Raw genomic sequence first — 26,897 nt, 5'->3', positions numbered from 1 at the left:
TTTATTTTTGGTGCTGGCTTACCACCATGCATTTCGTGTTGTCATCATAATTGTGCAGCCCAAGATTTTGGTAACCAGCTCACTGCTCACTTTTCCTAGATGCAGGCCAGCAGTGTTTGTGGACTTTTAGAGAACACTCCGTCTCTCATGCACATTAGCATCACGAACCACTTTTCCGGGGCCAGGTTTAAAAGGACATATCCTTGTCTTAGACAGTTGTTGATGGTGAAAGGTCTCGAGAGTGATGCTGCTCAGTTCAGCTTACTCAGTTTTATTAGTTCAATGGATATACCGAATTCTTTCATGGCCGTGTACAGTTTTGTAAACCTTAACAAAATAGCAAACGAAGTCGAATTAACAATAACAAGGCGAAAGTAATGAAACATAAAGAGAAACATTACACCCACCACCAGAAAATTTAGACAACTTTATATACTTAGGTGTATAATAATAATAATTCTCGTTGGCGCAACCACCCAATTGAATCAGGGCCTTGAAGTGTGTTAGAGCACTTCCTTCAAGACCGTAACGCTACACTACAGGATTAGAGTATTCTATAGGAGGGAATGTGGCCGGCATTGCGCTCGCCCGAGATTATTACCCTGATTTGACTCAGGTACTCATTCACAGCTGAGTCCACTGTTATCCGACAGTAAGTCACGATACACATTCCACTGCCATTGGTGAGGTTTGAATCTTGACCTTCCATACGGCAGCCTTGTGCTTTAACCACTCAGCTATCTGGACACCATCCGGATACTTAGGTGTATAGCTGACGAAAGATGAAAATGAAATCAACGAAATAATACGCCGATTTGGGCTGGTAGACAGAGTGTCCTACATGGCTCTGTTGCATTAGCTAGGAAAACAAAGCTTCGAATATACAAAATGATAATAAGTCCTGTACTATTTTGCGAATGTGAAACAATGGATCCTATTACAAACTTCCGAAAACTGGTCAATACCTTCGAAAGGAAGGTCCTATGGAGAATAGCAGGAGCCAAATGAGAGGACGACCAATGGCGGATCAGATACAACCATGGGTTGTACCAAATATTTGACAATCATGAATTTTTCAAATTAACGAAGCTTCGGAAGGGATAATTGGCTGGCTTCGTTCAATGTATGGACGACGCATGGATACCTAGAAGGATATTCGAAGGTCGAACAGAAGGAGGATGGCCAGTGTTGCAAGGCTGAAATTGCTGAGGAAATTTCGTTGACTTTCTGTTCGGATTTCAAAGTTAAAAGACGCGGTCGATGAATGGCGATTTTTGGAGGAAAGCTATGTTGAAGCCCAATTCCCGATATAGGATATATAATCTCGAAGATGACGACGTGTACAGGTACCCTTCTATTATACTATCATAGGACAGCTTGAAGTCGATTAAAAGGTGCAATTCATGGTCGTATTCCAATAGTTTTTTCATTGCTTGTCGCCTTGCTTATTTGGTACGATCACCAATTGACCGATTCGATGGTTGTTGAATAGTTCAAAATACCTAACCCATCACTCCAGTGTGCTCAAACGGTAACAAACCAAATTTCCCTCTTTATTTCGGTAGGATGAGTATCGAGCTGTATATGGCTTCATCCTACTGACTTTACTTTACTTCTCCAGGTTACAAACCTGCTGGTTCCCCTAGGCCTCCCTTTTCTGTTTGTGAAGTTGCTTCTCTGCTCGATGGAGATCGTGATGGGTTGCTAGCTTACATTCATCGTTCAACCAGTTGATTTGACTTTTTCTGCGACCGGATGCAATTAGTACTTTGATTTTCGTGGATGGCTTTTGTGACTTACCTAATTGTCAGAGGAGGATCCAAGGTGATATTGTTATTGGAACCGGAGCACCTTGCCAACGAAATAGTGATTATAGTCTATATAGATTCCCTCTATGGTCAGTTTGGTTGAAAGTTGTCTCATATAAAGAGAGTCATGTTTGGTTGTGGACCTTTTTCCGCGCAAACCAGATACTTCCAACAATCATTTCGTATCTCGCTGCTAGTTGAATAATCCCCAGCCTGCTGCAGAGGCTTGTGTCAAGGTGCGATTTACAACGACAAGGGTGCTATTTACGCATAAAATGCGCACGTCTCTTAATAATCGGTGGACTACAAAACGTACCTTTCTCGAATTCGAGCCAAAATTACGACAATATATGAGAAAATTCAAAAACCGATTGCTTTTACTTTACTAAAATTATTAAAAGGCAAATATGCATATTTCGGCGACTACTTGCACATCTATGAGCGATGCCATGACTGGAATGTCTATAAGGGCAATATCTATGGTAGAAAAAGAAGACGAGGCCAGCCCCTGCCTAAGTTGGAGCGATGGCGTAGGCTAGGACGCCAAACAGCTTTTAGGGATATCGAATTGGTCGACCTCGGCGCAAAACCGGGGTGTCTGGAGTTTCTCATTAAGGCCTAGACCGTATACCGGTTGTTGCGCCGTTGATGATGATAATGATTACTTACATTGAAGAAGGCGGGAAGCAGTCGCCTATATATGCATATTTACTTTTTAAAAAAAAAGTTTAGTAAAGTTAAAGGAAACGGTTTTTGAATTTTCCTTTATATCAGCAACTTTACTCAAACGCTCTGAACTGCAATTTTTGTTTAATAAGGCAATATAAGGTAAATATTCTGGACCTAAGTGAAATGAGGCCGTTGTGGAGGCTATGCACTAAGAAAGACTTCAACCACGTGGAATGCTTTCTCTGAGTCATTACATGTAGTTAAAAGTAAGCTTCCTAATGGTGAGATTGTGATCGCAATGCCAAATTAGCGTTAACAGTCACCTGCGGTAGGGACGTATGGTCTTGGCGATTTCAACAAAAATAGCGAAAACCTGGTAGATGTTACTTTTACAGCTTCCACAATGCTCCTCGACTTAGACCTCCACATTTAATACGTCGTAGCGTGCAATTCTGTGAGACTAAGTAAGTTAAGATGCTGGACAGTGAAGCCCTGCGGCTATGGTAACATGCAAGGCGAAGTTCCTCGGGAGCTCTGGGCATTCCACATGAACTATACCACACGCAAGCTGAACTTCACGAAAAACTTTGCTGTAGACTTTCCGACCGGTGGTGTGTTTCAAGGTCCTGAGAAAGTGTCCTTCGCCGAAGGATACACTGTGTGTAAGTCGTGCGATCTCCAAGGGTTCACTAATGTATTCCAAGATGATGTGCTGACCCAATAGGTCGATGGTTGGAGCTTCGTCCGCGGCCTAAGCGCAACATAGTTATTCCGACCGATAACTAAGCGGCTATTAAGGCATTGTACCCAGTGGCGACATTCTCCTCCTGTGCAGCACTCTTAGATAAGGCTAACGGATTAGCCAAGCGGGGCTCTGCTCTTGGTGACTGTCAAGGGTGGAATCTCTTCGGACTATTTAGCAGCCACGGATCTCGTATATATTTAAGGGGCAATGCCGCCTGACTCGGCATATCCTACAATGCGCATTGCCGAAGCTGCGGGGAACAGGAAGATACCATCAGGCACTTCCTTTGCGATTGCTCAGTCAGTACGTTGTGACAAACGGAGTTCAATTTTTGCATTGGTGACGGAATGGAAAGCTGCCCCAAATAGCTACGATTTCAGTACAGTATCCCGCCTCAAGGACGAGGTGGTGACTGTAAGGCTTTCAATGGTTTTGGCTTTTCGTCATTTCATTCAGGACTTGAGGTGGTAAAGAGGGCATTTCACCATGATTCTGAATTCTATACCATGTGGTGAAGTTTTTCCTCTTGCGGATGCTTTGATAAGCAACATAATATCCCCTGTTCTTCTAAACAGAACCCCGCCGGACTCATTGGTCTCTGCGGAATTGAAGCACTTGCTGTTTCTACAGATCTGTCAACTCTGGATTTTTCCCAGAGAGAGCAAAAAGAAGATGGTGGTGGAAATTCCAAGGAAGACAATAAAGGGGAATGTGAAAACTGGGGGTGTGCATCAGTAAATGCCTTGAAATTTGATCGATTACTCATCATTACTTGACACTGTTGTGGGGCAGTGTACGAAATAAAGATATCCTTTCGCGTCCTTTTCATCAATTTCGAGTAAATTTTCGACAGCGTGAACAGAGGGTGTGTGTGGAATGCTCCATGCAGGTAGAGTATTCTGGAAAATATAATATATATTATCAGAGTGACATATTGTGGCCCAAAGAGTCAACTTCTTCATAGTGGTGAAATTGTGAAAAAGTTTGAAGACAAATGCAGGGTTCGACAAAATTATATTCGGTCGCCAGCGCTGCTTCCACTTACTATTGGTGACATTTTCCATACTGGGATGTCTAGTGGTTCAATGGATTGTGATAGCTTTCCTCAGACATCGCGACTACGCTCCAAACATCTGTTACTTTCTTATTGACTCATTGACTCTAGCCAAATGGAATTGGAGAAAGGCTCAAGCAGAGTCGGATTCAAGATTAACACCAACAAAGCAAAGATTCTGAGTCTGATGCGTTGCTCTGTGAAGCGCTGAAATCTTCCTATTCTGCATTGCTGACGTTATAGCTACATTAAAAAAAGCAGTATCATAGACGTTAGTTTGGTAACTGGAGTGAATTCGATGATATATGGTTGAAACTCCCTTCCAATAATGAGGATTGTAGTAATGCTTTCTCGATTTTCAGTAGGTTGTCGTCATTGTTACTACTGTTGCTGTTTTGAAAATTGAAAGAATGTCGGTAGACTAAACGACGAATCAACACCTTACGACTCCACTTCAACTCTGCCAACTTTTTTTAAAATTTAAATAGCGAAGCAGCATTTTGATATAGCCAGTTTAGCTGGCACTATATTCCCTTATCAGTAACTTAAGTAGATTTTTGTGATTGTAAGGCTATAATAAAATATTCAGATCCTTCTTAGAGTATGACCGCGCTATTTATGGTGTCTGTACATACGACCCTCTGTTTTTTGTTGGGCTTAGCGGATATCCTCATTTCGGATGTGATCAAAATGTGTCACGGTACTAGTTCAACTCAACATCTTTGCCTCCATTATTGCAAAACGCCGTTCATTGTCTTTTATAGTCGGCCAACACTCAGAACCATAGAGAGCGGTAGAACCGACAACATTCCGGTAAATTTTAGATTTGAGACGTTTGTTGATGCATCGACCACCAGTTGTAAAATGCCACTTGATCCAGGTTGCGTTAATGCGTCAAGCAATTTCATTACGCAGTTCCTTCTCTGGGACATTTCCCTGTTGACTCTTTTATTAAGTCCGCTGTCCCCAGGCTTATGATAATCATTCTGGTACTTCATATCTATCCTGAATCTCCCCAATATGTAAATCTAAGATGCATTCGATGGCTTTGAGTATAAATGAGGTGAGGGGTATAGGCATGAAGTCTACCGCGGAATCGTAGCATGATTTTCCAACATTTGTTTTAAAGATGATGAATACTCGCCTGGGTTTGAGCCAATATAATCCTACAAAATTACGCGGAATGTCTTGTTAAAGTCGTAGGACTTGGGCCTGCAGAAGTCGTTATCCTACCTCCTCCTCCCTGAGCTGATGAAATATTTGCATTCCTCCTGCACTTTTGGATTAGGCAAGAAATAAGTGTTCACTATCTCAGCTTCCATTAGACGACTCTACGCAAGTTTCGAATAACGTGATTAAAACCTGCGCAGGCCTATGCTCCTTAAGTACAATCTCCAACTCCAAACAGGACTGGCAGTCTTCATAGTCGTCTTATAGATTTTAAGAGAGTTTTTAAAGACGTAGCAATTTCAATTCGGAGCGGATCGGAGCGGTTTTTAATTCGGCATAACAGCGAAGTTTTCTTTCGGAATGCATCGGGGAAGGTAAACACCCTTCGTTGTTTTATTTAAGGTCTTCACTGTTTGACAATTTGGTATTGTTGCTATCTTAGATTTACAGATCTGCCCAAAATTTCTCTAGTCGATTGACCTGAGGGCCTTGAAGAGCTTCGGAAGCTCCTTTTTATGAATAGAAGTGAGTGTTGAATATGTGAGTACAAAAGGCATCAAGGTGGCGATGATCAGAATAACGTTGGACGGGTGTCTTACGCATTATCTATCTACGCTTAAAACCAGGATAATCTATGGAGTCTAGAAGTTAGGAACTTGACCCGCGTTGTAAATAGAAAGAAGTGTCAGGTAGCGCCATTTCGTCGTTTTTTTATTGATAGCGATGGATTAAATTCGACTGGTACGAAACAGGAGCCGGTTGAAGGTAGTGTCGTATGTCGACGACTTGGTAATATAGGTGTCAAGAAAGTTTAAGCGCCCGTGGGCAGCAAGATATAAACTTGACATAAATTCAACCAAAACGGAACTAATGCTAGTTAAGCCTTAGACAAGGTTAATGTCTTGTTACTGGAAGTGAACCTCTTGTGGCCGAACGGACAAAGATAGACGCTTTCCTCCAAAGCAAAGTATTTGGGTGTGATACTGGATTTAAATTGAAAGTTTAGTTGACGATTAAATATAGAACTTAGGGTTGAGGAAGCTAGTATAACTTTCTATGTCTGGTGGCCTTTTTGGGGAAAGGTGATCTGCGGCCGAGGATAGCTCTGTGAATGTGTACAGTCGCGGCCAGGTCCATTCTAACGTACGATTCTGTTGAGCGGTGGCTGGTTTTGAGCAAAAATAAAATAGGACCAAGCTTAAAGAACAGCACGCGCAGGTTATACTGGGACTGTGTAGTTTTACCTGCAAGATTCCTTTAATGTGTCCCCAGACCACTTCCTTTGCACGTTCACACTAAATGTACTACATCATGCAATGCTGTCAGACATGCGCAAGTTAACACTAACAAAAAATGTTACTATATATTTTCCAGCCTCTGAAATGAGAGGCTGTCGGATTGGCCAGTGGGGGTACCGTTCTTGACAGTTCTTCGGCTGGCACAATTTGCATTCTGTTGGTGACTGTGAAGGGTAAAATTTAATCGCAAACTGTTCTCAGTTAACGCAGCGAAGATGAGGATTATGACGGTTTGTACGCTGACAGTGGCCTATAGGAGACCATGCCACCAGACCCAGTATATCCTACAATTGGCGTTGTAGAAGTTGCGAAGGGAACGGACAAAACTTCTCAGCCCTATCTTCAGCCAGGGTGCTGATATTAAATGTCCACGAAGATTTCCTGTTTTGGTGATGCTGATACTTATTTTTCAGGCGCAGTTGTATTCACCAGGTTATATCAGGAGTTTTTGAAGTTCACCTGTGCTTCAGATGTTGGGTTTTCTACACTGCCGGACTGTTTACTGTCTAAAGTAATACAGAATGCGTTTAGTTAGATCACTTTCCTTATTACAATAGCACTTTTTATTTTAAAAATATCTTAACTACTGCTGCTATGCCCAGATGATTTCAATTTATGACTCACCCAATTGACGCTCCCCAAAAACTCTACGGACCAGTTGTTGTCTTTTTCATGCGGTGGTCTACTCTAGACCTCGGCTTGAAATTCAGATAGTCGATTGCAAATTTTTCGGCTTGTTTAGGTTTGTTCACCTTCAGAATCCCGGAAACTGCTGGCAAGAATTCAGTATTGCATATCGCTATGTTTGTAAGCAGACACGGTCTTTCAAGACACCATCAGTTACTTTGCCTTCCATGTCTAGAAATTTCCGCATGTTATTGTTGGATCTAGGCCGAAAAACTTCTAATTCGCCCAAGTATTAGCTAAAGCATTCCTCGCCAGGCGCAATAAAATTCTTGATTATTATTGAGGGAGTTGTTGTCCCGTGTCGTGAGCATGAACCTTGCGGAAGCTGGAACTGAAGACTAGGGTCCCAGATTCAGCACTTCTTGTCCTTCCGACAGTGGTCACGCTTTTAGTAGCACTGCGGCGTTAATTAGGCTCCTCCAAGCGATCAACTACTTGTCCGGGTGAAGTTGGCATCACTGACTTTGGGAGACGTCAAGGTGTTACGTGGGGAGCTAATAGCTGCTACCGACATATGAAGGTGCAAAATTTCAGGTTCTAAATCGCAAAAAAATTTGCAGTTCGAAACGGATCCTTGGTCTGTCGGAGAGAAGTTCAATGGAACATGATACTTTCCATTGGACACTTTGACTACGCTGACGACATCTGTTTCCTCGCTCAGAGAGTCATGAACTTTAGTGAACTGGCTCCGACAAATAAAGCTGGATTGACTGAAACTAAGGTTCACAGTCTCACGGATCATCCCATTCTTTCTATCTACATGAAGGCGTCGATCAATTTGTATATCTAGAAAGTGTCGTTTCTGCTGATGGTGGCATCGAGTTTGATATCACCCGATGCAGTGACAGCACTATAATCGTCTTCTTAGTTTTGTCGAAAATCTGTAGTCTAAAGGGAAATAGCAAGAAGTTGTCAGTTTAAGAGCTCACCGTTATTTGGCAACCTCTACTTTTATCATGATACTGTTTCGAAGATTTCGGCACATGGGATCCTCTCATAAAAGATCTATCTTTTGAGTTTCATCGATGTATCTTAGATGACTAGACTACAAAAAAAAAGGAGCTACGTTTATTCAATCGGACTTCTGCATTTGACTAAATTTAAGGAGATCTATTGACAATAGCAGCCTGGATCATAAGCGTGTTGCCCCATTGGTATCTTAATAATTGTATGTATACTATGGGAGCCCAGCAGAATTCTTTAAGACGTATTACTACATCCCTGTGTAGAAGAAGTAATTCAATTACTCTGCATTTGAACTACAACTTTTTTGTAACCGGATTCTATTTCGTTCCTCAATCGTTGCATAACTTCATGCATGCATGCATGCATTTCTGCTATTAGCCATCGAAATCGAGTCTCTTTGCTCTCTGGAACACTAGAAAATTATTATTAAAATTCCACATGGTCTTTCCTTCCATTGTGCTGCGGCAGCAGACTTATCGTTAGACATACCACTTTTCAAATTTCCATTGTTTTCTGACTAAAAGTCCATCCGGAAGACAATCATATGTCCTTCCGCATCCATCGATATAAATAATTTAAAAACTCAAATTCATCTTCAAAGGTCACCAATTTCCATAATCCATTAACTCAACATTTTTCCAATTTCCTTAAAATAACTCTTGAGGTTTCCTATTTCTGCCAGCTAAACAAACACACTTAAAAGTTTCAAGTCCTGAATAACTCATTTCAAGCTGGACCTCAAATTTAATGGCCATCATTTATTCTGCGGGGTTCATTCAACCACATCCATTGTAACACTGATTCTCAGCATAAGTGAATGGCTGATGTTTTATGTAAATCTTGAATATCGACAGCACGAAGAAGTTGCTAGAGGCTCTCCTACTACTCCTTATCTCGGGCGCTTTCTATTAAGCCTCACCCATCCATGGCACCCAAGTCAAAGCGAAAACGACTACAATGTAGCTGCGAAAACTCCGCAGAATATCCCAAAAATATGTTTGAAAATCTGCTACAACATATTTGAATAAATTGCTTTCAATCAATCTTGTTTACACGGGCGCATGCTACTCCCACCCGGGTTCTATTAAGGATATTGAAAACGAGAATCTCTTATCGAAAAACATCCTTAAATTTTTTATCATTTACAAACTTTTTCGTCGTTTGTTATTTCTGGCTCTATCTCTTGGCATCTGTTATTTCGCGATTCCTGATACGTAACTGATGATATTATTCATAGAATCCTCGTCTAGACTCAATTTCCTTTACGAGCAAATTCATCCCCAGTAGTAAGAATAACAACACCCTGTCAAAAGAATTTCCATACATGTGTTACCTGGCAAGGGGCAGGACTGGGCGAGCGTAAGTTGTTGGGCCTAGCAGATTTCTGGTGACTACGCGTGAACTCCACCCTCAAACTTTTCGTCCTCATAAGGTACGTGCCTGTCTGTTAGGTGTACTAGGCTCAGTTAATTTATTCATAATTTTGTCTGGTGTATAACATCGCCCGGAATGAAAACGGAGCAAATGAAATGCAAAAGATTCTAGGAGTTTGATAGATGTTGTACGAGGGTGAAATTAGTAATGAACACTCCTGTCCCAGGATGCTGGTAATGCTGTAATTTGAATGCAAGCAGACGTGAAGTTGGGGCAGGATAGCGATAAGTCAAAACGAGTTCTATTTCCGTGATATCAGGTAATTGCGCTCTTTCGTAGTAACTTGGGAAGAATGATTGCCTGCTTTGGCAGTTATATGGAACTTTATCTTATCATGAAGGAATGAATATTTGCGATTAAAGGGAAAATTATAGAAATTTGTAGATTCTAAAGTATAAAATTATTGAAGTGTACCAAACATCATTATTTTCATGAAGAATGGAAGAATAAATAGTACCTCTAAGCAGTAAAATTCTAAGAAGCCCTTATCATATGGCAAGCCGCTCATGCTCTTTGAGAGGTAAAATACTCGTAAATGTCTTCGCATTTTTCTCTTACAAAAAACCGAAATTTGCATGAAATTTAATACAGTCCAGATTATGTTTTTGCGATGAAAAGTACGTTCAATTAGAAGCGTAGTTACATAAATATGGTGGTACGGTTTCAAACTAATTCTCCCTGAATCTTCACAAAAATCGAACTTTCTCTCCTCCTTCTTCAAACTCACTCAAATTTAAGTGCAGATCAAGCTCAGCTCTGCTTGACGATCCCCTCCACTTGCCAGGGTCAAATACCTGTTGGAACTTATGAGGCTGGCGGTCATTGCTCCTTTCAGTCCTCTGTCTGCCCTGTTGGTATTCACCGCGAATTTAAAAAGGGCAACTATGCCGAGTACGTTTGGGTTGGTATTCCTGGACACCCTGCAGCCGTGATAGAGCGAAAGAAGAATCGAAAAAATGCTTTCCGGAGAAACCGTTGCTTAAGAAGAGTCCAAAACCTTAAGGCTATCTTTTGAGAATAAAAAACAGAAAAGGGAGTTTATGAAAATTCCACTATGAATTAGTATCAATGAAATAAAGCATCAAGCAATGCTCTAATCAAATTAGAAAAGGCTGGTGGAAGGGCTCATCTTTGTGCACATCGGCAAGTGGGGCGTCCGGTCCTTTTGATAGCTTTTTTGGGACACAAGGGTGATGACGTTGTTTGTGTTAAATAAAAGTTATATTTTTGACGGGTTACGAAATCGCATGTACTTCTGATAGCATCATGAATTCGCGTTATTTTCATTGTATATGAGAAGGACCCGATTAGGCTGTAAGGGTTTAGCAAGTGGAACCTCCCATTGGAATACAACAGATCCTTTAGGAAGAACTAAATGCAATCGGTTTTAAATATTGACATTATTCGTCGGGCTTCTGTACTTACTTCTAACTTTTCCTCAACGTCTCTTCTACTAATGACAGGTGGTATTTTTGCCCCTCCCCCTCCAAATAGTGAGGGTAGGGAGCCTTCATTTTGCATGCAGTTGAGAATTGAGTCGCTAGAAAGACCTTTTTTTACTTTTTGTGATGGCCGCTGCACCTTTTTGTTTGCGCATTTATACTCGATGTACCTTTGTTCACACTCTAGCGTGTTTACTCCGCCTCCGCCACTAAGAAAAAATACCCACCCTCCTATTAACAAAAGTGCTAACTTTTTCACGAACACTGAAACCTTCAATGTCACCATGCAACCTTTAGTGACAGCGCTGGCCGTTTTCAAACGATGTTTATCTCTTCGTCCGTTTTGTTGCCCGCCATAGTGACTTAAGATTCTTTTAGGGCTAGCAGAGATCAAATTTACAATTCTGGAAATTCAAGCATAGTTGGCCTGACCCCAGCTGTCCTTCGCCCAGAAAATACCTTAAAAGTTCTCTTTAATTCATCCACAGACCAATCGATCCGTTAAGCGTTAAGCCGCTAGCATGGACATCTTCTGATTTTTCTTTAAAAAATTTTTTCTAAATAGAATTGAGGATTTCGAGAGATTTTAATGTTGAGCGGTTTTAAATAAAAATTTGATCGTAAAGTTAATTTGATAATTTGAAATGAACGCTTTAGAGAAGCTGATTTTCCATATATCCATATATTAAGAAGTCGGGCTGGAATCAAGAAAATTGAAAATGGGATGATAGAAATGATAAAAATATCATCTACCAGGGAAAAGAGAATGCAGCATCATCATCATCATCAACGGCGCAACAACCGGTATCCAGTCTAGGCCTGTCTTAATAAGGAACTCCAGACATCCCGGTTTTGCGCCGAGGTCCACCAATTAGATATTGCCCTTATAGACTTTCCGGGTGGGATCATCCTCATCCATACGGATTAAGTGACCCGCCCACCGTAACCTATTGAGTCGGATTTTATCCACAACCGGACGGTCATGGTATCGCTCATAGATTTCGTCATTGTGTAGGCTACGGAATCGTTCATCCTCATGTAGGCGGCCAAAAATTCTTCGGAGGATTCTTCTCCGTCGTCCGTCGTCCTGACCCACGCCATCGTTCTCTTTCTACTGTAGATACTGCGCTTATAGACTTTTCGGATTGCATCATCCTTATCCATACGGATTAAGTGGCCCGCCCACCGTAACCTATTGAGCTGGATTTTATCCACAACCGGACGGTCATGTTATCGCTCATAGATTTCATCGTTATGTAGGCGACGGAATCGTCCATCATCATGTCGGGGGCCAAAAATGCCTTGGAGGATTCTTCTCTCAAATGCGGCCAAGAGTTCGCAATTTTCCTTGCTAAGAACCCTAGTTTCCGAGGAATACATGAGGACTGGCAAGATCATAGTCTTGTACAGTAAGAGCTTTGACCCTATGGTGAGACGTTTCGAGCGGAACAGTTTTTGTAAGCTGAAATAGGCTCTGTTGGCTGACAACAACCGTGCGCGGATTTCATCATCGTAGCTGTTATCGGTTGTGATTTTCGACCCTAGATAGGAGAAATTGTCAACAGTCTCAAAGTTGTATTCTCCTATCTTTATTCTTCCCGTTTGACCAGTGCGGTTTGATGTTGTTGGTTGGTTGTTTTTCGTTGCTGACGTTGCTACCATATATTTTGTCTTGCCTTCATTGATGTGCAGCCCAAGATCTCGCGCCGCATGCTCGATCTGGATGAAGGCAGTTTGTACGTCTCGGGTGGTTCTTCCCATGATGTCGATATCGTCAGCATAGACCAGTAGTTGGGTAGACTTAAAGAGGATCGTACCCGTTGCATTTACCTCAGCATCACGGATCATTTTCTCGAAGGCCAGGTTAAAGAGGATGCATGATAGGGCATCCCCTTGCCGTAGACCGTTGTTGATGTCGAATGGTGTTGAGAGTGATCCTGCTGCTTTTATCTGGCCTCGCACATTGGTCAGGGTCAGCCTAGTCAGTCTTATCAATTTCGTTGGGATACCGAATTCTCTCATGGCTGTGTACAGTTCTACCCTGCCTATGGTATCATAGGTGGTTTTAAAGTCGATGAAAAGACGGTGCAACTGATGTCCACATTCAAACAGTTTTTCCAACGCTTGCCGCAGAGAGACAATCTGATCTGTTGCTGATTTGCCTGGAGTGAAGCCTCTTTGGTATGGGCCAATGATGTTGTGGGCATGTGGGGCTCTCCGGCCTAGCAAGATAGTGGAGAATATCTTATAGATGGTACTCAGCAACGTTATACCTCTATAATTGCTGCACTGTGTGATATCTCCCTTTTTATGTATGAGACAGATAATGCCTCGTTGCTAATCGTCAGGCATTAATTCGCTGTGCCGTACCTTGAGCACAAGTTGATGAACCACTTGGTGTAACTAGTCGCCTCCATATTTAACCAATTCGGCTGTAATTCCATCGGCTCCTGGCGACTTATGTTTTTTAGGCGATAAATTGCACGGGCTGTTTCTCCTAAACTTGGTGGTGGCAGTATTTGTCCGTGGTCTTCAGTTGGCGGGACCTCCAACTCGCCGATATTCTGGTTGTTCAGTAGCTCATCAAAGTACTCAATCCATCGCTCCAATATGCCCATTCTGTCGAAAATCAAATATGCCATGCGGCAGGATGAGCATCGAGGTGTATAAGGCTTCATCCTGCCTCTGTGATCAGCCCGATTACAATGCACTTTTGGCATTATTAAAGTTGAATCCTTTGGGTTTAGACCTCAACGAATATCATTCTACATACATGTACTAGCTGAAAATTTCAAGTTATTGTTTTTTTCGAGTTTACTGGGGACCATTGCCATTGCCCTGTATGGGGATGTTTTCCATTGTATTGAGCTCCATGTTTATTTTCAGCCAGGCTGCACTTCACTTCATTACTATCAAAATCGTACAATGCATGTACCAACGGGAACTTCCGATATAGTGGGGAAGGATGCTTTCTACGAGCAATTACACGTTGATCGTGATGGGTGGTGTGAATGTCAAGGTGGGTTCCGATAACACCTTGGTTGAACATATGAGGGCGAAACACGGTTTAACCGACCGTAACTATAATGATGCGAGGTTTGTCGGTTTCTGCAGCTTGCATCGCCTCGTCATTTGGGACACATTGTTCGAGCACAGAGTCCGCCTTAAAGTCAGTTGGGTTTCAGCTGACCAACACTGTATGAGCAATCAGACTGAGCACTTTGCGATGAGCAGTATATTTGAAGGTTGTAAAAAGAAATGCAGTGAGATAGGTCTCGTAAGGGATCACCATTTGATCATCGCTTACTTTCGCTAGCGTGTTGCGTCTGCCACTTCACGCACGTTTGGAGAGCTGCAAACCCCCTGTGAGAGAGCTATCTTCCTGATCGAACGACAGATGCACTGAATAACCCGTCTGAAAGTATCGATGAGCATCAAAAAGGTGCCATCAAAAGAATACTACGCAGGACGTCGGCCTGATTGACTGCCGGATTGTGGAAGGGGATCGATAAACGGAGAGGGTTGAAAGCTCAGTTGACCGGTGCGAGTGACTGTAAACGTGACGAGCTCCGATATTGAGAGAAATCATGGATAGTGCAGCGTTGTTTGCGCCATGACAAACGGGAATTTGTACTTGTGCCGATCATGGAAGAGGAAGGAAAAGATACCGGAGAATTTAATGATTTCAGAAAAATATACTGCATGTCCCAAGTATTTCACTTCATCCTTCATCGGGGAAATGGCTAGTCACTTAACATGCAAATACGGACTATTCCTGCAAGTACAACAGAAATTATTTCGGCTATCAATGCACTCAAGCGGAGTAAAGTCGCAAAGTTATTTATCGCTGCACTTGCAGTTACTGCAGATCATGCTACTTCCACTCATATGGTAATATGGGGAATCTGTTAAGATTCAAAAGGAGGGATATTTGCGAGCTGCTTTCCGTCGCGAAGATAATAGCTAAAGTAATCCTGAAACACTTCAAAGAGCATCTCTAAAGCTTTAGCGACAAAGGGAGGCTGGTTTCCGCGCCAGATCCTCAAGCAATGACCACATCACCACAATGCGGATCATTCTAGAACAGTGTGCGGAGTTTAGATCACCTACTCCTTCATCGATTTCGAGAAAGTTTTGGACGGCGTGAATACGGAGTGCACCTGGAATGCTCTACGTAGGAGCTGCTTCCCGGGAAACTAATAACTATTTTCAGAGCGACATATGATGATGCAAAATGTCACGTGCTGCAGTGAGGTATCAAGAGGACCCAAAACGGGATTCGTCAAGGGTGCATCATGTCGCCAACAGTATTTCGTCTTGTTATCTTTGAGTTCTCCATGTTACCTGGTTCTGAGGACGTGGAGGTGCTCAATAAATAAAGACATAACACTTTGACTACGCTGATGACATCTGTTCGCTCTTTCAACGGGCCATGGTCCTTGAACAAATGGCTCTGCGTTTAGAGGGAGAGAGGAATGACGAGTTGGACTGAAGATAAACACTAACAAAACCGATTTTTGCCGCCTGACGTGCCATTGTTCTATCACTATCTGTATTAATGGGCAGAGCATTGAGGGCGGCGATCGATTTATACACCTAAGAAGCGGGGTTTCCGGCGATGGGTGGATGGTGCCTGACGCATTAACAGAGCTAGATCCGCTTTCGCTGCCTCGTCTAAAATCTAGAAATGCCATTATCTCAACACTAAAATTAGGTTGGGACTATTCTGTTGTAGTGTTCTTTCTGTGTTACTATATGAGAGTAGTTCATGGAAAGTGACCACCACTGATATTGGAAAGCTCCAGATCTTCGACAACAGCTCTCTCCGAAGAACTTGGTCGGCACACATGCCTGGCGCCTGTACTTGTTGTGACTGGAAAGCGGAAGTGGTAGTGGATAGGTCGCACATGTACAAGGGGCGCAATTGCATTTCTGGTTACTCAACGCAGTCGAATGCACTCTTCCAAGATGGTCGACGGATGCGAGTGTGACCGTCTCAGCAAACCGTGGCGACCATTGTCGCCTAGGGTTGGTTTTAATATCGGGTGAAAACCGGGATTCGGATCTACAGCAACCTGGTTGATAGGCTAGCGGCCTACCCTCTCAATCATCGCGCGGACGAGTTTCTTGTGAGAACAGATCTAATTTGATAATTACCTAAAACATTGTTCACCAATCTTTTTCAATTGTCAGTGGAAAATTCTAGTTTCAACGCTGGAAAAAATGGGATCTCGGTAAATTCCTGACGCTTATAGTAGAATTCGGTTGCTAATCTGTCCCACTCGTTTTCCAGGGTTTCGCGTGATATATGATAGTGAATTTAGTTTGCCGTAAACTCTTCCTTCCTTCTCTATGCGTAAAAAAGTCGCGGGGTTGATTTCCCCTCTTAGTGGACACCAAAAAAACTTTAGTTTTAATTTTCAATTTATATATTTTTGTTTACAAATGATTCGATTATTAGATGTTATTAATTCTTGTCATCTCTGCGTAATTGAAACTGGAATGTGTGCCCATAGATATGGTTACCTATCATCCTTCTTTGGAAGCAATTGCGTATTCATTGTAAGATCTCTGCCTTAGGACTAGGGCTATTAATTTCGCGTAAGTGCTCAGGAGGTCTATATATGTATGTTCATTCACTCATTTTATGCAAATGAAACCACAATAGCAAAGCTAAGATAGTAATCATTATGTATGTAGATATGGAGTATTCATCGAAATAGAATCTGTAACCCTGTCCTAAATCCATAACACTTCAAAGCCATATATAATTTGGATGTGGATAGGCTACAAAGTAAATATCTTCGATCCAATAGTTAAGATGCAATCATTCTGGTCGCCAGACTCCTGATGTATCCGCATACGAGCTCCAAAGATTAAATACAATTTAAATTACAGGTGTTAAGAGCAAATTATGGCCGTTTAACTGCTGCCTTGGAAGGTGTCTTTGATTGGACTAAATAGTGCCTGCGAAACTGCCGAGTCACCAATCCATCAAAGCAATTATCTTTGAATATCATCGAAATTGTAATTCCAGAGTGGAGAATTGATTGAAATCGTACGCGTGGAACGTGCATTGAAAACAGTACCAATCGTTCCTAGTGACGCACCCCCTAAAAATTTAATTGTACTTGAACCCAGTGAAAAGTAAGAACGAATCGGAAAAAAGTGCCAATAATAGGTCTGAAGTGCTTTCGAGTAATATTTTTAAGTGAATATCTATTATGAGTGACTTTGCCAGTCATTGCTTGCCCCAAGAAACCCGTTCTTGAGACAAATTCCCGCCGCGAATGGGTTAATCCATTAATAATTAATTATATTGTGAGTGAACAAGATGTGAGGAGGCAAGTGATGGACGACATCGGCGACATCAATCATCTGCTTAGCATTCAAATGAGCACACGACACGCCACTAATCACGAGGCCCAACATAATGGATGCATATGCAGAACCTCACGAAAAAGATTGAGTATCTGATTGCGGACGTGGTGCTGGGCTCACCTGAGCGGATCTAGTGCGACGGCATCTTTGGCCCGGGATTCTCTTGTAACTGATTGTGTATCGGACCCGAGGCAGGCATATGTGATAAATATTAATTGTTCTTCATAGCGAATTACTTCTACTCGTCGAGAAATGCCCCAGACGGTTCTCATGGCCTGCGACGCTTCGGTGGCGGGCAACCCACCTTTGTTTGAATCCGTATCCTGTGACGTTCTAATTTAGATTGAAAGTTTTCTGCAACCGCTCTGAGTGCAAGGACCACAATAACAGTACCGGGAAAAGGAGTGCAGTGTGTTGTGTTTCGTTATAAACCTGTCCACTTGCCGGCGAACTATTGCATTTTATCGCATCCGTGTGCACCGACCCGATACGCTTGCCGAGAGGGTATCTCTCCCTCGGTTTCATGACAAAGTGCAAAAAATAGATGTGTCTCGGATCTTATGGCCAACAGATAAAAGCCTCGACGTTGTTGCCGAGAAATGGTGTAATAATGTTTTTGTAGGAATTTGTGTGGCGCGGTGACGGCTATTTTTAGGGGAGCCAGCGAAGGGGCGACTACTACTGCGGGATCGGCTAGCGGCCAGTATGGCTTCGGTCCAAATGTTGTCCTTGTGGTTACGATATCCAATAACTTGGTGGATTATATTGTTGCTTCCAACGTCGGTACTCCCGGAAACCATTTACCGGGTGGATCCATTAGGTATGCTTTTGTTACTTCAAATTTTAGACGTAAATGTTGCCGTTTGGTATCCTGTTTATCTAAGTGGGTAATTTAAGTTGAATTCTAGTTGAGAAGATATGGAGGGAAGAGGTTGGTGTTTACTATTTTCTTCCGATTTCAAAAGCATAAAAATGCACTCATCAGTTTACCTTAATTCTGAAAACATTCGTGATTTTCCAGAGTCAAAAATCCGAAAGAGTACGTAAGAACGTTTGGGTGTGATAAATAGTTATCCACAGCTACAAAAAGCTGGCGTTTTGCAACTTGTTAAAGATGCTCTCATTGCTCCTACATAGGAAAGATATAGTTTTAGAATATCGCTAAAGCCAGATTTGCCGCTCTTCAATGTAATCAACTATAATTTTTTGTACTTTTCATATTAGCATTTTATCATTTCATGAAGTTTTCTTGTAAGTTTCATGTAAATTAAAAGAAAACAAGTCGGGAAACCGGAAGCTTGACGCTTCAGGTATAAAAGGTTTTGTGTTTCCCTATGTGAGTAGCATAACGTAGTTCTCCATTGACTTATAGCATTGACCCGAGGTATTGAAATCGGTCAGTTCTGGGCAGGTTACTGTCATTGCCCTAACTCAGCGATTTAAATATCTCGAGTCAATGCTATCAGCAACCTGGATAAAGTGGCATTCCCCAACTGGTGTTCTTTGTGATCGACGTATTAGTGCACGTCCCAAATTTAAAATTTACCACAATGTCGTCCGTCTGCCGCTCTTTATAGTTTCGAGTGTTGGCCGACTATAAAGGACAATGAACGGCGTCTTGCGGTAATGGGGACGAAGATGTTGCATTGCACTGGTGGCGTGACACGTTTTGATCACGTCTGAAATGAGAATATCCGCGATCGATATGGGTTTGCACCGATCGTGGAAAAACTGCGAGAGAGGAGTTCTCGATGGTGTTGTCACGTAATTCACGCTAACGAGAATTCAACAACCAGTATTGGTCAGAACATCGAAGTCAATGGTAACCAAAAAGCCGACCAAAACAATGGTGGCTTGATACACTGGATGGGAATTTGAAGGTCTCGTGATTACATCCTGATCAGGCATTTGATAAAATAAAATGACGGAATCGATCCCAACGAGCCGACCCCGCTTGTGAACTGACGGCTGAAGAAAAAGAAGAAGATGTGAGGAGCGATGAGCTTGACAGGTCCGTGTCACATAGTTAAAAATTCTACTGGCCTCTATTTTTTAGAAAGTAATTTAAATAAATCATTTGATGGAAAGCACTGTATTAATAATATTCAACCTCATACGCTTCACACTCTGAGTTGAATATTATTAGCAAATGCCAAGAATTTAACCAACATCAAATATAAATAACCAACATCAAATATAAACAAGTCGGAATACCGGAAGCTCGCGCTTCGGGTATAAAGGTTTTGTGTTCATCTTATGTAAGAAATTTCAACGCACATTTCTCTATCTGTATATAGTTACAAATCCAACATAATCCTTTATATTTTTCTAAACTACGAGACATACGTACATATTACGCTCACCCTAAACAAACAAGCTGCCTATTTCCGAATGCTGTACACACATATGCACGTATATCAATTGATCGTAGCCATATTTCCGATTTACTTCTTATATAATATTATCTGAATTAGGTAATACCCGCAAAGTTCATTTGCACGCATATACTATATACCTACATACACACATGTCTGGTTGGAGTAATTGATATTCACATACAAATGATTAAAAAACTAAAACAAAATAATTCTTTCCGATCCCATCCATAACAACTCATTTCGTTGTGGTATTGACGAAATGATATGTGATGATGACGTCATGCGAGTTGTAGAGTGCACGAAATTCACAAAAAATGGTAAAGTTTTACCCCCTATAACTTTGTTAGTAATAATTGGATTTTATTCAAACTTGACCAAATTGTGCACTATGTTCTTCATTATATGCATGCCAAATTTTGTACTTCTGGGATGAACATAAGCGGGGTTCCGGGTAAATTTCTAAAATGTGGAAATATACTATTATTAACTTTATTTGTGCAGATATCGGAACGGGATATATTTTGAGGCCTAGATTTCGTAGAGATGCACCACTGTGATTTTTTTCAGATTTTTTGGTTGAATAGATTCTCAGAACGAGACCTGTTACACTTTTTGTGTGTCATATTTTGAGCCCTCACTCCCCTATGTTTCATCCAATATCAAATATTGAACCAGTTTCAAAAAGTGCCAATTGAGACCTTTCATTTGATACCCCACATGGCTACATTCTGTGAAAAAAAAATTTCCACCCTCCATTGACATGTATGGGGAGCCCCCCCTTAGACTTAACACAAGATGGCGCCACTTACTGCATGTAAAGGGAACACCAGATTACATACTCTCACCAATTTTCGTGATAATCGGTCTAGCCGTTTCCGAATAAATCGGGTGTGACAGACAGACAGACAGACAGACGGACAGACGGACAGGCAGACGATTCTAATAAGGTTTTGTTTCACACAAAACCTTAAAAAGGGCTAAGGAGAATTAGATTCTTCTTGAATGGAATTTTAATAATTCACTCGAATTTCAATTGTTCTCATTAATTATGACGTCAGCACCTTATTTGTATCGCTTAGGATGCTGTTAATTAGCCCGAAATTGATAAGTTTGAACTTTTATAGCTTTGACACTAATAGTTGGATTTTCATGGATGGTGCATGTGTATGCACGAGACTGTCCTCTATGCCGGTGCAAAATTTGGTACACCTAGGATGAGCTTAAGGGCAGTTTTTTAGTCAATTTCTAAAAGTTGATAATGTACTATTAGTAAATTTTTTGAGCAGATACCGGAATGGGACATCTCTCGAAGATTAGATTTCACATAAGTGTTTTACATAAAACCTTAAAAAGGGCTGCAGATAAATAGATTCTTCATAAATGCGACTTTAATTTTTCACGGGAATGTCAATTATTCCGGGTTATTATGACGTCAGCATCTGATTTACATGGCTTTGGAAGCAGTAAATTCGCGCAAAATTGCTAAGTTTGAACTGCTATAACTTTGGTGTTCATGGCCAGATTTCCACGAAATTTAGCACGTATATACGGAAGTCCTAGAATGAATTTAAGGGGGGTTTTTCGGTAAATTTCTAAAAAAAAGAAATATACTATTGGTAAGTTTATTTGAGCAGATATCGAAATGGGACATATTTTGAGGCCTAGATTTCATCTAGGCGCACGATCTTGATTCTTTTCGGATTTTTAGGTTGGGTACTTTCCGAAAATGAGTCCTGTCTCACTTCAAGTGCGTACATTTTGACTCCTTACTCACGCACTTTGCAATGTATGCCAAAACAAATGTCAGTTTCGGAAAGTACAAATCGATACCTTTCATTTGATACCCTACACAACTATATCCGGTGAAAAAAAATTTTGAATCCCCCCTTTGCATGTATGGGGAGCCCCCTTTAAACTCCATCTAAATTTATGCCACTGGCTGTATGCGTGGGATATCATATCCACTAAATTTCGTTCGGATCGGTTTATCCGTTTTGGAGAAAAATGCGTGTGACAGACAGACAGGCAGACATTGAATCGATTTTAATAAGGTTTTGTTTTACACAAAACCTTAAAAATTAACGTTTTCGAAAGCCAATACCGGCGAGTGTATATTTGACCTGGTATTACTAAAAGGTACAATAATTTCGGCTTTTATACACAAAAAAAAGTTAAGAGTAAAGCTTTAAGAAGATATATGTATTTCACAACAGTTAGTTTCATCCAAAATTTAAAAACTACAACTTCTCACCAATTTGCTCTTCCCTGACAAGTTAACATTATCTAAGGGGAGGCAGCACAACTCTCAAAGAGAAAGACTGTTTGACCATGATTTTCATTGTATGGGTAGTTGCTACCTGCAGCTTGCCAAAGCCTCCTCCTATCTGTAGGCAGCGAGGCTGATCAAGCTGCAGGACTTGCCTATATTCTTCTGGCACAAGAGCCGTGAGTTCGATTTAATAGAATCTGTGCCATTGGATTAGTAAAGCGAGCTAGGATCTTCTATGATGAAAGATCCATAAGACCAATAGCTTGTATCCTGATATCAAGACGGTTAGAGGCGACCATGCTGAATCAGTTCTGTTCCCAGGACTTAGTTACGGTCATCGTACAATATCTGATAAATGGCGAGAGCTTATTTACCCTATAATTCCTTTTATCCTCCACCGACGCAAGAGCTTTGGGATCTGATACCGTACGCAGAATCAAGTGGTCTCGAACTCTTAATAGGTTGCGATGCGAATGCTCAACATATTTGTTAGGGCAGTAGCAAATGCAATCCAAGAGGAGAGAAACTATTTGATTTCATCACTTCAACTGGTCTCATGACTGCAGACGTAGGATGCGCCCCTACTTTCGTGGGACCGAGAAAAAGCGAAGTAATTGACCTAACAATCTTTACCTCAAAAGCGTTAGAGTTGATTACACACTGGCGGGTGCTAGACGAGGTCTCATTCTCAGATCGCCGATACCAACAATTTAATCTGAGTATTGCGGGCAAACAGTCTGCAGTACAAAGACGAAACCCTAGGAAAACGGCTCGGACAAAGTTCAATGAACTTCTTGGCAATAAAACACACACTTTTAGAGTGCTATGAAGAGGCTTGTCCTATTTCCCGAGGACAAAGCGGTAAAACCGTTTTTTGTTGGAACCGGGAACAGCAAAAATTCAGGAAATCAACCAGGCGACTTTTAAACCGTTTTTGCAAAAGTAATAAGAACGAAGGCTGGTTAAATTTCAGGAACTCACAGCGTGAATATCAGAGGGTCGTTAGGTGTTCGAAACGAGACTTCTTTAGATCCAATTGTGAGGAACTGGAAGGCGAAAGGGAGACTTCAAGGTTGTGCAGAGTCCTTGAAAGGGATGAGTCGGCCAAGTTGAACCCGACGGTACTTTCATAAGGCCAAGACTGGAATCAGTGCAGACCCTCCTGGAAGTACACTACCCGGGAGGATGGGTAAGCGATGATGGTTCTTGCAACTCCTTTAACACGCAAGTACTGCAAGGGGAACTGGAACACTGCGAAAGTACTTGTTACCTATGAAAAGGTGAGGGCTGCCACACTGTCCTTTGAACATTTCAAAGCACCTGTAATGGGTGGCATTTATCCAGCAATGCTAAAGAAGGGTATGGAGCACTTAGAGCAACCTCTAAGAAATAATCTGTGCGGATGTCTTGCTCTGGGCTACGTGCCTTCCTCTTGGCAAAAGGTTAAGGTAGTCTTCATACCGAAAACCTGGGAAAGATGGCTATTCTAATCCAAAGAACTTCAGACAGATCAACTTGACTTCATTCTTTCTGAAAGGTTTGGATAGACTGGTGGAGCGTCACATTCGTGGAAACGCACTCAGGTCCCACCCACTTAGTGAAAACCAATATGTTTAATAACGTGGAAAGTCCTGTAAGTTTGCTCTTCATTCTGGTTTCAAAGATAGAGGATGCAATTTTGAATGGTGAGTACGCGATGGGGGTGTTCGTGCACATTGACAGTGCGCCTTTTCAAAAACTTTGTGATGCCGCCAGAGCGCATGGTGTTGATGATGCTTTAATTAAGTGGATCCGTGCTATGCTTACGCAGGAATTGCTGTGAGCTGAGGTGGGTGTCGATAGTTATCTAACTGCAGAAGCAACAAAAGACTGTCCTGAAGGAGGCGTGCTTTCGCCACTTCTGTGGAGTATGCTGATGGACTCACTACTATGCGAACTGCAAAATTTGCCAATACACACTCAAGCTTATGCTGATGACGTGGTTGTGCTTGCTGTTAATCGGGATCTTGGAACGAAGAGGAAAATGTTAAACTAACATAACCTGGCGAATAATAGTAGAATTTCCATCAAATTTTGCATATATTTTGTATTATGACCAACGCAATTTTTAAATTCTAACATGAACTAAAATTTCCAAACTCTAATTTTTTAGGCCGATATTTTTATACTTAGGTATCATATAGAGGCCGGGTTTGTCTTTTTCAGTTTTGTTCTGCTTGCACAGTGGTTTGATCTTTGGTTTAAGTGTGCACTTCCTAATCCATCCCATTACAGTAGAGGAGGAGTGCGAGCGTCTCGGGAATTCGTAGGGTATTAAGGTCATTTCAGGTAACCGCGAACGATGGCAAGGGGTCAATGGCAATCGTATATATATTTGTTTTCCAAAAAAATGCTGTTATTTTTCTTTAGCCTTTTCCTGTTTGACAGCAGTTCGTCAGGATCGAATTTGCTATTTCCCGGATAGAATTGGCCACAATCTACCGCAGCGAACCATTGTTGTTTTGGTCCTTTCCCGTTGTCTTTCTTACTGAAGGTAACTTTCGCTAGTGGGTTCTAGTCAATGGGAATTGCATGCCCATACAACCTGGCAATTTTTTTACGGTCGGTGCGATCGCGGATGTTTAGATTTCAGATGTATCCACAACACACTCCGCCAAAGCAACACCTATTTCTTCGTTACCGAGCCAGATAATCAGCCAGTATTCAGAACCAGGGCAGACGGCACAGCGGTAAATTTTAGATTTGAGATTTTCGTTGATACGTCTAACAAGTTGACCCCGCTCGTGAACCAGAGAAAGGCTAAAGAGAAAAAGAAAATTGATGCGTCGAACACGCCAGTTGTAGATCGTTACTTTATCTGAGTTGCGTTTATAGGTAAAATTGACGGTATTGATATGAGAGATTTAAACGGTTCTGTCATGGGTATCTCACTGTCACCGGTACTAATAATGTCTATTTTATAGCGGACAGCCGCCGAAAATTATGGTCTATTCAGATTCATTTTTAGACTACGCCAGGTGAAGTGATCATTCCATTTGCGTACAAGTGGCTTGAGATCAGATTTATTGGGAAGGGCTCAGAAAACACACATGTCTCGTGTGACAGTGGTCATAATAAGAACAAAAAGGAGTGGCGACAAAGTGCTTCCCTGATGAAAACCCAAACTGTCACGGTGCTTTTCTATGAGTAACCGCTTAAACTGTGCTCTCCAAATGTAATTGTCAGGAATGCATTCAAAAATGCTCATGCTATCGGATAACAACTAAACATAAGGGAAATATTCCGCCGACTCTCTTTCTTTAACGCATTGGAACGATCGTGCTTCTTTCGAAGTCAAATGGTGTTCTACCTTTCTTAAAAACAATTGAACAATTGAAAAATTAGTGCTGCGACCAGCGTTCGGTTTTTAAGGTTTTATTGATTAGAATCGGTTTAATGTCAGCCGTAAATTTCTCAGAAACGGATTGACACCAAGTTTGGCAGGAAGGGGAAACTATAAATATTCACACATGCAGTGAGTTACATCGTTCTATGTGGAGTTTAATGCGGAAGGTGGGTACATCCAGAAGGGGGTGCACATTTTCATTTTTTTTTCACCACATATAGTCATTTAGGGCTTCAAATAAAAGCTGACGATTAGTACTTTTCGATACTGGTCTCAGTTGTGACATCTAATACAAAAGGGAAGAGAGTAACGGCTGGAAACCTAACCAACCAAAAAATCTGAGAAAATCATGAAGCTGTCACTATACGCTCCCTAGGCCTTCATACCATACTTCAAATAAAATTAATAATAGTTAATTACCATAATTTATGGTTATTGACTGTAAAACCATTAAGTTGATCCTAAAATATAGTAATGTAGTAAGCATGGTCCTACGAAGTTTGGTTGAAATCGCACTTTTGCTGACAAAGTTATTGAAGGTCAAATTTGTCGCTTCAGTGCAAATTCGAAGATATTGAATGACAGCAGCACGCAAAAGTGAATATTCTATGTGCTAGGCACAAATGGAGCAAATGTTTCCTGAAATATTTTTATTAAAGAAATACATAAAACATTTTATATCTAAAGCGTCCAGGTTCCATTTTCTCAACTTGTTTTGTTTCCTGAATGCCTTTCTTATAAATTTGTAAATATTATCAGTGTTTAATCGCGAGAAGCTTATGAAATGCGGTATTTATTCTATTGGATCTGCATTTTCATTGCGTTATTATATATCCAAGTAAGATTTAGCTACAGTTGATAAACCACTTACTAGACTTAGTGACCCCGAGAGTGACATAGTTCACCTTGCGGATTGCGCTTTTGGTTTGATTCCCCGAATCGACTTTCGTAGTGATCGGCAATTGCATTAGTGACATTAGTTCTTCTTGTTTCTTGCAAAACCGCCATGTTTAGCTCGCGGTAAGCCAGTGCGCTTCTCACGTTGATTTAATGGTGGCCTGATTGGCGTGACAGCATCAAACGGAACATATTCCCATAAGGAACGACTTTGTATCCAGTGATGGTAAGAGGGAATGTTGTCAATGTGCGTCTTTTTGTTTTACTAATGTGGTAAAATGGGACAACCGCTTAATCAATCATGTCTTGACAAG

At 41.4% G+C, this 26,897-nt stretch overlaps 1 protein-coding gene across 3 annotated transcripts in view; it reads left to right on the top strand.

Annotated features, from left to right (window-relative positions):
- LOC119660163 overlaps positions 1-26,897 on the top strand; it is a 440,101-nt gene that overhangs the window by 137,516 nt on the left and 275,688 nt on the right. For 2 of the 3 annotated variants that reach the window (XM_038068568.1, XM_038068567.1), the window contains exon 2: positions 17,172-18,474. The exons of the other annotated variant lie outside the window; for it this stretch is intronic. In XM_038068568.1, the coding sequence (XP_037924496.1) occupies positions 18,360-18,474 (115 nt within the window). In that variant the 5' untranslated portion in view covers positions 17,172-18,359. The remainder of the gene's footprint in view (positions 1-17,171; positions 18,475-26,897) is intronic. 3 annotated transcript variants of the gene reach the window in all.

Source organism: Hermetia illucens, chromosome 6, assembly GCF_905115235.1.
Source record: "Hermetia illucens chromosome 6, iHerIll2.2.curated.20191125, whole genome shotgun sequence".
NCBI classification, from domain to species: domain Eukaryota; kingdom Metazoa; phylum Arthropoda; class Insecta; order Diptera; family Stratiomyidae; genus Hermetia; species Hermetia illucens.
The sequence above is the reverse complement of the archived record's forward strand: the minus strand, read 5'-3'. Positions and strand labels throughout refer to the sequence as shown.